Source organism: Eretmochelys imbricata, chromosome 10 (assembly GCF_965152235.1).
Source record: "Eretmochelys imbricata isolate rEreImb1 chromosome 10, rEreImb1.hap1, whole genome shotgun sequence".
Taxonomy (NCBI): Eukaryota; Metazoa; Chordata; order Testudines; family Cheloniidae; genus Eretmochelys; species Eretmochelys imbricata.
In genome coordinates, this window is record NC_135581.1 from 14,968,905 (window position 1) to 14,985,430 (window position 16,526).

The 16,526-nt window shown below is 36.0% G+C and overlaps 1 protein-coding gene across 6 annotated transcripts in view; it reads right to left on the reverse strand.

The window, feature by feature from the left end:
- Window positions 1–16,526, reverse strand: part of TRRAP (transformation/transcription domain associated protein) — a 154,257-nt gene that overhangs the window by 23,267 nt on the left and 114,464 nt on the right. For all 6 annotated transcript variants that reach the window (XM_077829206.1, XM_077829205.1, XM_077829202.1 and 3 more), the window contains 4 exons: window positions 13,520–13,684; window positions 10,754–10,844; window positions 8,737–8,936; window positions 7,402–7,663 (listed from right to left, as the gene is read on the reverse strand). In XM_077829206.1, coding sequence (XP_077685332.1) covers window positions 7,402–7,663; window positions 8,737–8,936; window positions 10,754–10,844; window positions 13,520–13,684 — 718 coding nt within the window. The remainder of the gene's footprint in view (window positions 1–7,401; window positions 7,664–8,736; window positions 8,937–10,753; window positions 10,845–13,519; window positions 13,685–16,526) is intronic.

Consider the following 16,526-nt stretch of genomic DNA (forward strand, 5'->3'; position numbering starts at 1 on the left):
CAAAATTTCGAGCCACACAGAGATCTTCTTCAGGTCTGGGAAAAGTACTCCGAGCATCACCGCTAAATGCAAAGTGGCGATTGTTTAGCCTAAGTAGTTAGCACATAGGGACTATTAAAGGAAGAGAGGTCTGTTAACACCTCTGTATTATGCTTAACAATCTGTCCCAGCTTGTATTTACCTCAGTCTTTTTCTTTCCCCAGAACTGAAGAAGAGTTCTGTGTACCTCGAAAGCTTGTGCCTTGTACCAACAGAAGTTGGTTCAATACAAGATATTACCTTATCTGCTATCTTGTCTCTCTCATATCCTGGGACCAAAATGGCTACTGCAAACTATTGGTAGGTGCTTAGGTACCACAGTGGAGAACATGGGATAAGAGCCCAAACAGAACAGAATTTACAAGATAGAAACTGACAATAGTGTAAATCCCAGTTACTGCATATTAAACTCTGAAAATTGCATAATATTTACCATTGATCAATTTGTCAAAACAAGCAAGGTCTTCTTTAGCTTTACTGTGTTAGAAACGCACTGCACATTTCCTCACAGCCTGTACAAGATTCACAGTTAGCCCTGGTTTACTCTGGGGGGATCGATCTAAGTTACGCAACTTCAGCTATGTGAATAATGTAGCTGAAGTCGACGTACTTAGATCGACTTCCTGTGGTGTCTTCACCGCGGTTAGTCGACTGCTGCCGCTCCCCCTTCGACTCTGCCTATGCCTCTCCCGGCGCTGGAGTACAGGAGAGTGCTCGGGGGTCGATTTATCGCGTCTAGACTAGACATGATAATCGATCCCCGCTGGCTCGATCGCTGCCCGCCAATCGGCGGGTAGTGAAGACATACCCTTATAGTAGAACAATTTCTGCATGTGAAATCTCCAATATGGCTTAATACAACTAGAATGCTAGGGAAAATTATCTGTTAATCTCAGAGATGACACAGTACGTTTAGAACACAAACTACTGTGCATTCTGTTACATATGTAAAATATTTTCTAGGTCTCCAATATAACTATTAAGCATTTGAGAGAAATAACTTAAAATAATTGTGAGTGTAAAACCTGAGAGGAAAGAGAAATTGGATCATATTAGACAAACATCTGCCATGAACATCCATTTACAGTGCACTAACAATGAAATAATTACAAACACACTGGGGCCAAATTTTCAACCACAACCACAAAAACAGGGGTCACAAAAAGATGCATTTTGTCCACAAATCTGGTAACTCCCTCTACAAACAAATTTTACAGAACCTCAATACACCATGTTTTTGTGGGTGTACTTTTTGAATGCAAAATAAAAAAAACTGGCCCTATACACTATTAGCCACAATTCAGTGTGTGTGAGAGAGAGAGCGAGAGAGAGACAGAGAGAAGGAAATGCATACATGCATGCACAAATAATCACCTCCTAAAAACCTGACAGTTGCCATAAATCTCTTAGGTTTTTAAAGGGTAACCACTATATACTCACACATTATATACACAGCATACTTCTCTCTCTCTCTCACACACACACACATACGGATGATATCAATTTAATGAATTCCTTATGATGCTGCTAACTTTTAGAGAGTTTTTTTTTAAATCATGACAGGATTTCTTTATCTTTTTCTATTCTGATTTAAAAAAAATCAAATTAATTTAAAAGAAATTTATTTTCTTTGTATCAACATATAATGGTGTTTTACACTCTGCTGGTTTCATAGCAGCAGCTGCTCTAAAAAAATTTTCAGAGCACCATTGGTAGCCACAACAATGCTGATTCTCACGCCAAAATATTTAGTGTGAGACTGTCCTATATTAGACTTACATATTAATTTCAATTTCTTTCAAAACATAAGAAAAACTCATAAAGGACACGTGCAGTTTCCAGGTTAGAGACATGAAGAATAATTCTGTTAGAGTCTAAGAACTATTACTGTAGTTAACTGACAGTCCCTGTTCTGCTTTTATATACTATGCGCAGCACAACTCTGATAACTACAAATATTATAATAAAAATATCTGATTATAATTCCAAGTCTACCCTCTAGTGAGCAATATGAGTAAATCACTTTACAAAAAAGTGACAATAGGACTGCATTATTTCTTTCTGTAACTCCATGAAGTGCAGCAAAATGTCCCCAAATTACAACTACAGTATTCTAATGACATGCAAATATCCAACGTGGTAGAAATATGCTACCATGTTAATTTATTTTTACACCAAGTCATTCATTTCACTATAGGAATTACTCCAGTTTGGTGAAAATGCCTATTTTAGATTTTTTTTGCTTTGTTTCTCAATAGCAGATAGGAATGACAGAGAGTGAGCTCAATTAATTAATCTTTTTCATTCATGTCACATGGGCTCCACACAGAGCCCATCTGAGAAGAAAATAAGTAACTTCAGCCATAAGAAGGGGAGAAGAAATATCACTCGCTTCACTCTGGTGAAAGACTTTTGTACTTTGCTTTGCAGACAGCTTAATTTAGACAGATAATGTTTTATTTATCTATTTCAACCACTACTAAAAGCTAAGTCTTGCTCCTTGAATTAGTTCAAGATTTACCACGGCAATGAAGAAATCACAGTCAAATGTAAAGTGTAGAAAATATTGGGAAAATACTGACAAATGTGGAATTACCCATAGATAACACCAACACATTTACATATCAGAGCAAACATTGTTTTTATAATTACTATGATAAAAACAACAGGTTACCACAATTACACATACGTCAGAATCCCACGGCATGCAGCCATAAGAAGGACTTATCCATACAGCCTCTTTTCTCATAACTAAGGTTAAGATTTTGTCACAATTATTTTTAGTAAAAGTCACACACAGGTCATGGGCAATAAACTAAAATTCACAGAAACCCGTGACCACCTGTCTGACTTTTACTAAAAATAATGGGGATGGGACTGATGGGGGGGATGACTAAAACCCGAGCCCCGCTGGGAGGTGGGTGGGGGGCGAGGATGTGTCTAACACCTGCAACAGCTGAGAGTCCAGGGCCCACACTGCCCACAGCTCAGACATCTGGGGCCTCCACCGCCCACAGCTCAAACATCCGGGGCCCCCACCGCCCTTGGCAGCTGAAGACTCTGGGGCCGGCAACTCAGCTCTTCGGGGCCCCTGCCACCCACAGTACCTGACACCTCGGGGACCCCGCAGCGGCTGGGGCTCCAAGGCTCCGGCCCTGCCACTCAGGGCACGTGGCTAAAGCTGAAGGGAAAATGTCACATAGGTCTCTGAAAGACACAGTCTGTGATCTCTGTGACAAAATCTTATCATTACTCATAACAGAATCCGAAGATATAAATCAGGGTGTAATCCTGAACCCACTTTTGTTCTTTCCAGTAATTCAAAAATCCTTAACCAACTAATGTGAAGAAGTGGGGACGGTGGGTGCAGTGTATGGACTTATACAGACAATTATCTCAACAAACCAATTACTACAATAACTAACTTTCTCTTTTGAGAATTACCTATATGCATCCCCTCCTCTGGCAAACCACAACGACCCACCAGGTGAGAGAGATTGAGAAATATTAAAGCAACTTCAACACTACTCTTCCAAGCTGGGCATCAAATCTAGATGCCAAATCAAAGGAGTAAGGACTTCCTCTTAAACCCCATACAAATTTTGCACTTGGATGGAATGAGAGTCTCTGAGACACTGGAAACAGCTAGAATGCCCATCACTCCAGGAGAAAAATATGTTGCAGGTCTAGCACGATTTGAATCCTGGGACCTTCAGCATACCCCAGAAGTTTGGCAGAAGAGGAAGGCCAAGGAATCAGTCCTGGGTAGGAATCCCCCTAACACACAAACTTGTGGAAGGAAAAGGAAACTAAATACTGAGAAAAGAAAATAAACCAACTAATGGCAAAGTCTTCTAGGAAGCAGCGGACACAGTCACTCTGTCTTGAGCAGCAAGCACTGAGAAGAAACTGGAGCAACAGCAGATCTTCTCCTTCCTTTATACTCTTGCTTTGGAACACAAGGTAGTAGAGCGTCCAGGCACAGACCCACAGACACTGCTGAGTCAAATTTCCAACTGCATGTGTTCAGGTACACGCACATCCTATAGTGGAGCACCCACCGGGATATATACTAGAAGAAGCAGCTTTTTTCTGGGGGAACTAGTTCTACTACTCCTATTAACCAGAAGGTGAGAGATGTCATTCACCATCAGCTCGTATTTAATAGGATTGTTCCAGGCTCAACATCCATCCGCCCACGCCAGGAATAATTGCAACAATACTCTCTTTCTATGACAGTGGAGAGATTTCTTCAAAGACGGGCTAGCTCCTTGCCTTGGCTCTATTTAGCCGACTGTACTATGTTGGGAGAGAGAAGGCACAGAACTTGGCAAATGGTCCTGTTTATAGAACCATCCCATCAAAAATTCTGGCAAAATTATAGAGCGGGGAACTATTGGAACTTAAACTTGGCTTTAAAAGCTGGGATGGTAACAGATAAGAGGGAAAACAAGCTGAACTCCATTTGCTTGGCTGTAGATAGAGATTTTAGAATGAGGATGGAAAGGGTATGGCCAATCCCTGGAGCCTCCTGGAGGTATCTGATCTCCTTTTTGTATTTGCAGGAAGAAAGAAAGATCTCAACTGTTGGAAGAAGAGGTTATGGAACCACAATACATTATTTGCATATGTCTTTTGAAAATATATCTATCTGTCAACAGTAACCTAAGAATAACTGCAGGGAACACAGTTTACCTTTAGATAGATTCTTAACTAATATACACATGTCATAGAAGACTTGGAAACCAGATGTAAATATCCACACATCAAGTAAATACAAAAGATGTTGAAAACTATAAATACAAACATGGTCACTTCTAAGTGTAACAGAATGCAGACCCCATTGACTCAGAATGAACAGGCCCAAAGCACATAAGGAAATGTAGGCATGATCTACTACTAATTGTTGTCCAAAAATGTTAATACATTTGCTAAATCCAGTAATTAAGTTTCTATTAATTTGATAATGTAGTTTCTACTTCTACTGCAAATTAATCACAAACCTAATTTCATTTTCTGCATAATAAATTAAATTATAGAAGACTCCACAAAGCAAGCATATTCACCAATTTAATTTCATCTATTTTTTCACACTTCAATTTTGAATTAAACCCCAAATTTAATAGATTAAAGCCTAATCTAATCTAGCACTAACTGAAATAACTATTTTAATCCTGTAACCACTCACGCTTAATCATAATTGAAAAATAAATTTTGAAGTCTGCAAGAAAAAAAATAATCAGGCAAATTCCTTATTCTTAAACTGAAATTTAAGGGAAACACTTTGTATCTTGATTACTTTAAAATGTTATTTCATTAAATAGCTCCAGAAAAAACTTCCCCCTTTAGGTTTGTTTAAACACTGATGCATATAATTCTTGTAAAAGTCTGACAGGATAACAAAGCTAGAAACTTTAAATATGCCACTTATAAATTTTGAAATTGTGCAAAGAAAATACCATACAGAATAAAATGAAAATGTTATCAGTATAAGCTATTTTCATACCAAAGTTGGACACTACAAAATAATTAATCTTAAATCTTACAATACTTTTCCTAGGAGGTTGCAGGGGTTTTTGTTTTGTTTTTTGTTTTTAAAAAGTAACTACTCCCTTCTATGTTCCTCTTAGAATTCCAAGTCTAACTTCATAATTATTGTCCTCTAAAGCCTACAAAAATTAAGATCTCCCAGAAGTTGTATCTGGAAGGAAACAAAGCATCAAGAGAAATTAATAAGGACTAAGATAACATAAAAAACACTATAAAAACAATTATCTTCAGTGACTAAATGTGTCCTGATATTGCAATATGTAAATAATAAAAGGTTTTCAAAAATAAGAAATCCTTATCTACATTAACTGTATTTTGATTCTCTGTAATTTTCAGACAATTGGGGATATGTGAAATGCTTCAACTACTCTTTCCCTCCCTTGTAGCCTTTATCCATTAAATTTAATCATATGGTTCAGGACTTCTATTATCTACTGTCATGCAACTGCTGTGTTTCAAAGAGTACATCATGCAATACATAATGTGCACAAGATATGTAGGTCATATCTGTGACTGGGAGCTACTTTCACAAGAATCTCAACAGATCACTTATTTTCACATCATAGTCGGTAAGATGCTTGAAAAAACACTGTAACTCTAACTCAATAAAGTACTCAGTAATAGTGCTGACCTTGAATACTGAATACAGTTAAATTCCATAATTACTTATGAACACTAACGTCTAAAATTTTAAAATGAATTTATCAAAATAGGCTTTAGAAAAACAGTTGAAAACGTAGCTCTACATTAAAATATGCCTTTCCAATTCAGAGATTTAATATTTTTCTGTTTGAAAGAGTTTATAGTCTACTATTCCACTTTCTCTGATTTTTAGTCTTTTTTCAGGATAAGCCAAGGAAGTATTGCTGCAACAGAAGCAAATTTCCATGACCAAGGAAACCATGAAATCCCCTCCCATGAAATGTTAAGCTTCTGTATCTCATATATAGACAATGTCTGAGTGGCCTTGATACTTCTGAGTGTTTGTTACATTAAAACTGCTTTGTAGGCTTTTCTTAGGTAAGTGACTCACTTTCAATTCAACACCAGAGACACATAAAATATTATAATTCTGCTGGCAAATAAAATACCTAATAAGCTACTTCCCAAAAGAATCCTTTTTATTAGACCTGCCTATTGTTATGGATTTATCTAACACAATTATGTGAATGTGTAGAGAATTTTATAATCTAGCTATCCAAAATTAATATTACCTATCAGATGTTGATAATTTTGGAAAACTGTACATAATACTGTTTGTTGGACTTTTGTGATGAAAATTGTGATTACATTTTAAGTGACTTACATTGTGTGCTTTTAGTATAAATAAGGACTATCGAGCTATTAATAGTTTTAATCTGCCAGATAGATTTGTCATTCACCATGCAAGCAGTCAAAATGTGCTAATCCTTTGTTGAAGTGCTGTAATGTACTTATTTTTGTAAACAGGAGTAATTTGACTACAGATATGGCAAGAATGGAAAAACTACATACTATACTACAAACGTTCTTTCTCCGGTGTTGTGGTCTAATTTTCTTGCATGCATTTTTTACTACTCCAAAGAGTATAGGAATGGACAGGCACTAGACCATTGTAAATTTTTCAAATGATAAAAATTTGGTTTGTTCTATAGTCATTTTTCCTCCTCAGAAAGGAAGAGTAAAGACCATTTTCGGATCTGAACATTGGACAAACAATATTTTAATTGCAGATTGTTATTCACCCACGAAAGCTTATGCTCCAATACATCTGTTAGTCTATACGGTGCCATAGGACTCTTTGCCACTTGAACATATGTTGTAAGATCTCACCTGTTGTAAACTGCCCTTTTAATTTCTGAAATACAGGGTCTTGAGCTGTAGCCTGTGCTCTTCTAGCCAACGACTCTGAAGCTGCACTGGAAAACATAGTGGAGACATTTGACACATTCTCCAGTCCCACTCCAAAGGTACTGACCAACTTCTTGACAAAATTTAGTGTATGGGGAGTGATTTTGGCATCTGAAACAGCTCCACTTTTCTCAAAGGCAACTGAATAGCACTTTGCCAGGCCTTGCTGCAGCTGTCTAAGAACCTAATAAAAGAATAAAAGAAAAAACAAGTATATTGTTAGGTCTTTTGATTTGACAACAAATATACACTACTACTACCATCCAATGCGGTACTAGAATACAGCAAAACCAGAATATATTTTCTAATAGTAAAATTATCCTTTACTTAAATCTAGATTATGAATCTTATTTATGTAAGGCCTCTTTCTGCTTCCACTGCAGTCACTGGAAGCAATAGCTGGCCCTTAAGTCAAAATACAGAAGAACTTTATTTGTAGTAGTGCCTGAGATGCTATTTAGCAAAAGAATCATCAGATATTCAATAAGGGCCTACTACTGAGAGTTGAAGCACTGAGTCTTACCACTGAAAATTAGCAAATTACACAGAGGTAACAAATAAAGTGCATCACAAAATGTACTTTGTTCATTTGACAGCTCTAATTTAAATTCTCAGTATTCTGGAGTACATTAATAAACATGAGGAGGTTTTCATAAAATAACAAAGTGTTAGTAATATGAGACCTTATTAAAGCCTATGGTATTAAATCTCTTCTGAGTAGGGGTAAGAAACAATTATTTTGGGAGGCAAACGCTAAAGTGGATAATCTGGTCAAGCAAGATTCCAGAGTATTAAATGTGCTGTATTTACTTTCCAAAACACACAGATCAAATTTAATTTAGACTTTGTGCAGTAGCTCCCAATTCTACTTCACAAACCACCACATCTAAAGAGAAACACAAAGAAACATAATGCAAGAATTTAAAGTGTCCCTTGCAATACAAGATTCAGCTGGAATTCTATGATTAGAAGAAATATTTATCACACTAATTATTTCGGAGAGATTTTTTCCACAGCATCTACATCACTTCTAAGACTATAGAAAAATTAAAAGTTGCTACATCTGAAGGCAGAATTGTTAGGGTTATTTTTTAAACAGACCAGTTTATTGTGCAACAGTTTACTAAACAAAATCTATAGAAAATACTGTCAGATATGAAAAATAAACAGTCTATTTTATACATATTATACATCTAAATTTGATTTGGATTTTATGCATGTAAAGTAATTCTGAATAGTTATATTAAGCCCAAATACCTCTTCATGCCAATTCTCTCTGAACCAGACCATTTGATCTACAATTCCTTCCAGTGAGGACAAAAGTGTCGGATGCAGTTCTCGCTGCATATGCATAATTCGGCTGCAGCGCCACATAGGTGCAGTGGCTCTTATTGGCCCAGGATCTGATGCAGAATGAGATTGATTTCCTACTGAACTTGGCTGCTGCTGTCCAGAATCTGGGACAAAACCCAAACAGCATAGTTAACTTTCAGAGAACTATGAAAGAGATGATTGCATGATATTCAAAAAAATATACTGTCTGAATCTGCTTCCAAAGGAAACTGAAGCTAGTTTTCTATAATTCAGTGGAAAATAAAAGATTAAATCAAAATTGTTTAAAATATAATTTTGTTACAAATGGTATTTCATTGTTTCATAAAGGTAAGAGCAAAACATACTTTTTTTTTAAAATGAGTGAAGACTTGTACCTTTAACCTTTTTTGCATTGGTTTGCGCAATACAATTCCTCTTAAAGTAAAAGGCAAAAGTTAAGATATTCAATTTCTTTCTGCTTTCATGAAACCTCATAACATAACTGGCACAACAGGTGATCTAGTATCAACAGGTATGAAATTTATCCTAAGGAACATCTCTTACTAAAACTAATTTATTATACAAAGACCACTGAATGGTCTTATGAATGATATAATTAACAGGTCAATTTCAGGGTCTGAGCTTGCAACTTACTAAATGATGAGACGCTGTTTCAAATGATACCATATGACTTAAGAGCACTGTTTAGGAGTTACAAAGTATGAGGTAGAGTCTAGAGAAAAATGATCAGCTATCTATTATACATGCAGTGATATCATTATTAAGGCAGAATTTTGCATGCAGAACATCCATTTCTGGAAATTAATGTAATGAAAACCAACAAAAAGGCAATATACAACTAATATCAAGAAATACAATGTAATTTTAGTATTATTGTATGTGAACATTTTTCCCTCTGTAGAGCAATACACCTAGGAAATAGGATGTTACTTAAATAGTGCCCTTTAGAATGTATGCAGAAAATACACTGATTCACAAGTGAAACAGGCGATTACCTAAACAATGCACTTGTAACCAAAAACAACAAAACAACTAGAACAAAAGGAAATATTTATGTTGTTCAAATAGTTTTCTTGGGAGCTATTCTTGAGAGACTACATGGGCCAAAAGAATAAGTAGGTGCTGTGGAATTGCTTGATATGGTTATGCTTCACAGGGATTTGTTCCTGAAAATAGCTGGACATATCCCTCATTCGCCCCCCACCCCAATAGATCAAAACCCAGAATTGCTTCTATTTTGTTTGCACTCGTGTGGTTAGTGTCCTTGAAAATACAGTGTGACAGTGAATTTTAGAGAGCATTTACAGAGGAAGTTTAATTCAAGGTAAAAATTTAGAGAACATATATGGCAAGAAGTTTATCTTAAACACTGACGTGCACTGAAAGCTGATTCTAAAGAGCTACGTTCATCCAACAGTGAATAGAATGCCATGTGACCTATGCATCCAATCAAAACTAACCAAAAGGAAGGACAGCTTCCTGGCTAATACTGTGGACTGGGACTCCGGAGACTGGGTTCCGCTATTATTCTGACAGACATCCTGCATGATTTTAGATGACTCAATCTCTATGCCTCAGTTCCCCATCTGCAAACTCAGGAAAACAGCACTTCTGTAACTCACAAGGGCTTTATGAGGATAAAAACCCATGAATGATTGTGCAGCTCTCCGATATTACAGTAATGCGGGCACATAAGTATATAGAACTTAATATAATGAATATATTCAACAAAATTGTGAAGTATTCATAGATATTTGCAGACAGACACATGCTAAACCCAAACAAGTTTACCATTAATTATTCCCTTAAGCTCTAAGCCTTGATAAGTAGCTATCCTTCCTAGTGAACTTGATTTACCAGGAAGTCAGGGAATCCCCATTGGAGAGACGAAGTTGCAACTGCCAATTGAGCACAGTGAATTTTAAGACTAACAACTCACCACTTTTGTAGCGCTCTCGTTGTTCTATCTTCAGTGTCAAATAGAGGGTCCTGATAGGAAAGTAGACAGCCTGGGGATAGACTCTTCCCACCTATTTGAATATAAACACATAGGAAATTATCGTCACTATTTTGTTGGTTTACAAAGGGAATCTATAAAGAATACACAAGAGCTCGAGTATATACTAAACAAGTGCATTTCAAGAATTCACTGATTTATTTAGAATCTATCATTAAAGTTCATTTCAGCAACAAAAAAATCCAAAGAAAAAGAGGGTAGAGTCATAGAAATGACATGGTGCATCTCTGCACACTGTAGTAAGGGATATCTAATTAGGATTCCCACTATTGTGTTGCCTAATAAATCTGGAAACAGCATAATGCAAGAGTACCTGACCAGCTCAAAGATCTTACTCATGCACATAATAGAAGAAAAACAGACATAACACCAGTTAGTCTTTAAATTAGGCCACAATTCCCAATGAACCCAATGTCACGTGATAGCTAGGCCCATTAGAGAGTAACCTTACTCCACATAATTGCTGCACTGAATGTGAAAAATAGTCACTTAATGTAAAGGGATACCACTTTCACCAAACAAAGGTTTTATGGCTCCTACAGAAAAAAGCTGAGTACACATTAACGTACAACTTTTGCCTTTAAATCTATAAATCTCAGTGTCCATTAAATGAGTGGAACAATGTACTTAACTTGGCCATATGATGTAGGCAAGCATAAGATATGGCAAAAAAGTTTTTCTAGCCATATTTTTTCTTAAAAATATACTGTCCTTAAATTTAAATGAGCAAGATATGTACAAATAATCTTAGAGTGTCCAAATGTAACTGAACAGAGATTACTGACATGATGTATATACTTTCCATGGAGTCAAACCAGGAATAAATGATTTTATGAGAAGTTTATCTGGTAAAAATCTCATTTCCAATAAAGTTCATTTTTTAATTTCTTCTGCAGCCTTAAGGCCACAAATTAATAATACATAAAACTTTTATAACACCCTTCTTTCATCCTATTATCAAAAAAGGAAATTTTTTCAAAAGCATTTAGGGGACTTATGGACCTAAGCCCAATGACTCTCAATGGGACTTGAGGCCTTAAATCACCTAGCACTTTTGAAAATTTTACTAAAAAGAGCTTTATAAATACTGAGCCTCAACAAGTTGGTGAAACAGTTTTTATTCTAATGCAAGAAGTACATGCATCAATCCTCAGTAGACAGCTGAACTCTTGTTTTGAAAGACACAACACCAAGATACAATGAAATCAGGAAGCATGTCCCAAAATATTCTGCTTCCTCAAGGCTGCAGGGGAATATCTCTCTTTTCAAAATCTCCATTTTATTGTAATTCTGCTATCTTATATTTCTTTTTAAAACACAGTAATTCTCTCTTAGGACCCTAAAAAAGGTAGGGGCAATGGCAAACATACAGAAAGTGGGAGCACTGTAAAAATGGAAAGGGAAGTCATGAGAAAAGGGATGATTTTTCCCTTTTGTTAGCATCCAGGGGACGGAGGGGACATTGTAGCCTGGAGCAGCCTAGGCTACAACACAGCCAGCTATCATGACTTCATACATTAGCCTGCATCTTAAAAGGGGTTTTCAATCATGTTAAGATACAATTGTGCTAGCTCAATCAAGTTAACACACATCACCCTTTTTGACCATCGAGACAAGGACTAGGTGGGTAAGAAGCCTATGCTTGACCATGAACAGCTAACATATTTTAAACTGCTCTATACTAAGTGCTAACTCATTTTCAAACACTAAACCATCAAAATCTAAAACATGTTAACACATTTACCAAAAACAAAACAAACAAACAAAAAAACCCATCCTCCCCCCAACCACTTTTTTTCCTAGTCTAAACTGGATCCTAGTGTCAGTAACAGCTTTCGCCAATTTCCTATGGCGGGAATTAAGGGTGAGGTAGCACTATGATGGCTCAGTTCTCCATCCAGGGCCACAAGAATGGATGCAACCCTCTTGTGAAGATTGCTGGACAGACTACAAGGAAAAAAAGATCCCTTGACACCCATTTTACAGATTGGTAAACTGAGGCCCGGGGATTTAAGTGCTTTGTCCAAGATTATATAGCAAATCACTGAAAGGGCTGAACCCATGAGTTTAGATTATTAGTTTAAACCCCTCAAATCTCATTGTCATTTCTCTAATTATTTGGCAATGCCATCTCTGAATAAAATTCCACATAGGCTTTGCTTATTATTCTCGCAGGGCTAGGTATTTTTAAATTTTTAACTGATATCTCAAGCCTCTTCTACTCCCCCACAAAAAAACCCAAAAAACAAAACACAAAACCCAGCAAAACAATATCGGGGGTTTTTTTAAAATCACTTTAAGGCAAAACCAGAACAATTCTCCAATTCCTAATCCTGCATTATATGCATAATTTAACCGTGCATCTTCAAACATGGGCAATTACGTTCACAACAATGCAATATGAAGTACAACACCAGAAGGAAAGTTGTAATGTTTTGTTGCAGACCTGGTATACAATAGTTGTTTATTTAATCTTGTTTCATCAAAAATTCACTTTGAAATTAACATATCCTGTTTACATGGAAAAAATGGAGAAACATGTTCATAATTGTACACTCAGTAAAATTTTGAAATCTTAACACTTCCTTCATTTTGCTTTAAAAATACTTACAGTACCTAATCTTACAAAAACACAATATGAATAACAAAGAAGTAGAAACGATCATCTGTACCGAACATCCACCCTACCTGACTAATGAGGTTCAGAAGAAGCTTGCCCTCTGAGCCAACCAAACATGTTAACAACTGTGGAATCCAAGCAAGCCACTGGATAGGTGGGACACCAATACAGTACTTGTCTACTGCATCTGCTAGTGTGTTCTTATCATCATCAAAACTCAGAAGCCAGAGAACCTAAAAGCAAAAAAAAAAAAAAAAAAGAAGCAGCTTCAAGAAGATATCTGAACTTGTATCTTTCTGACATTAAGTATTTTCAAAAGGTGACGTACGGAATCTGGTCACTAGTAAGTTACATATTTCACCCATAAAGAAAAGGAGTACTTGTGGCACCTTAGAGACTAACCAATTTATTTGAGCATAAGCTCACCCATAAATGTTTAGGTTTCTAAATATTAACCAAAAAATGTTGCAGCAGAAGAAAGCCCTGCATAGCCAACCATATTACACAAGACAAACTACAGTAAATGAAAAAAATTATCAAACTTTTATTTACAAAAGTGAATCTGCACAGTCTGTGGAATCCATACAATCATTAAAGAAAAACATCTATTGTATTTTATATTAGAGAACAAAGAACTTCGAAAGAAAGAACTTCAAAATGATACATCCTCAGAAAAATCCTTCAACTGTAGAATAAAGACAGGAGATGGAGGAACATTCTGCAAAATCATCAATTAGTGGATTTTATTTATGCAAATACATGCTAAGAGCATTAATTGAATAGAAGCATATTTACTTATGGATCTGTTAAACTATCCATTGTGGCAACTGCATTCTCAAGAGATCATCTTGCAAACTACCTCCCCTCCACAACTGCATGAAATCAACTCCTCTCCCATTTGTCTTCTGAAGCAACTACACACTCTGTTTATATGGAAAAGTAAAATATTTAATATATTTTTACATTATTTGTGATAAATAATATACAGTTATTTTAATCTTTCAATTTATTTCACTTTTTATATCACTGTTAGAGAGTCTAACCTTCAGCTAAATCTTTGTGAGTAAGAGATTTAAATTGAATCAAAATGCTCAGTTTTCATTTGATTTTATATGTAGCTTTTTCAGAAGGAAAAAAACCGTGTAGGTGTCAACCAACCAACCTTTGGCAGTTTGAGGTTGTTCACATTTCCAGCATTTAGAAATAAGCCTCTCAGCCATCAGCAAGTCTTCACATGTGAATTTTGCTTTATATTTGTTTCACTGTCATATGATAATACTTTAAACTTGGAACCATTCAGTTTGTATAACTAATTCTAGATGATCAGTGACATGCCTCTCCTTCATTTAATTTTGGAGGAGAGCCCAAAGCTCACCTAACAAGGTGCACTAATGTACCCTGTAGCTTTGAGAACAAGGAAAAGCTTGCTCCTCGGTCCTTTATGAGGAGTACAGCTCCTGTGAAGAACCCTTTGACATCACTAGATATTACCTCAGCTTGGTTTCACCAGTAGGCTTGTGCTGGAATTGTGCTGAGAGAATTTACTTGAGAGAAACTAGAAGCAACTCAATGAAACAACAAGAGACACTCTGAATAAAGGAAATGAACGACCTTAACATAAAGTACAGGTGAAGTCGGGTGGGGGGGAGGGGGGTGAAAAAAGAAAGCAACATCCCTATTTTGCTGCCTTTTATCAAACTGCGTACATTTTTCAGCGCTCTTGGAAAACAACCAGCTTTTACCATTGCAAAAACACAGCTTTAACAACATAAGCCCATAGAAAATGGTCTCCGGTCAAAGAGTCTCAGGAGAGATGGTATCTTATTTCATTCATCTACTTACGGTGAAAGTCTCAAAGCCTAATTTGGAACTTAAGGGTTAATATTATTAGGGATGGGCAAATTCACCTTTTTCTTAAAAGGAAATTAAATGCAAAATATATAAGTAAATGTAATACTAAGCTTGTGCAGTTAAAATTGCAAAGCAGGTAATGCAAAAGTTAAGACTACAACAGCAATTTTACTTTGGCTGTATTGCACACATTTTCTGGGTTTTTTTCTGACTATCCATGTCCATTCATAATGTAGACAATCAGCTATACAGCTAAGCTAACTTTGATGCTGGAATCTGAATGTTTATATTTTCTGCATTTTTCTGATTTTAACTATGTAACCTTAATGCTACATTGTTGTTTGTATTTGAATTAAAAAAAAAAACAAAAAAACCCACCCCGAGTGCCAGTTATTTCATGAGAAAAGACATCTGAAGTAAAATTTGGTGATTTGGCAACATAACACTGCCAGTTAACAGCAGAGCACAAAGATAGTAAATGTATTTGTCTGATGAACTAAAAATAAAAAACAAAGCCCAAGAAATTGCAGAAAAGGATGTGTTAATTGTGTTTTTAAATCTTTTAGATAATACAAATAAAGTTCAACCACAGTTTCGATTATGGAAGCAGTGATATTGTTAGCACCTCTGGTGGAATCAGAAGGGCCGTTCCCCTACAATTAAGTAAAAGAAAGAGGTGTTGGTGTAGAAGTTGAAATTCAAGAGAGAAAATCTTCAGTATTGTTAATACTGTTTTCATTTGTTAAATATTCAGCTAAATTAAAAAGCAGAACTCAAAGTTCTTGCTAATAATCTTTGTCTTATATTGTAGAACTGGATTGGGAGAACAGTAACATCCTCTAAAGCACCGGATGTGTCATCATTATTCATACGGGATATTTTCTGCACTTTTGCATACAAAGGGAGAATATTTCCCAGCAAAGAATGTCATCAGTTTCAGATTTTTCCATGAGGGTTGTTAAAAAGTGAACACTTAACGGTGAAGACATACATGCACAGTGAGAGCTGGTTGCCATGTTATAAACACCAATACACACATACACAAATAAATAAAAAGGAGGAGAGCTCATACAGAAATATTCTCTCTTATTGACTAGTTTTAATTCAATAACTGTTGTAAAAAAACCCCAAACCCTTATAATTGGTCACTGAACAATATAATATGGACAAATGTAAATTCAAGATGATTTTCAAGGGCAAGACATCTCCCATGCAGATTTCTCT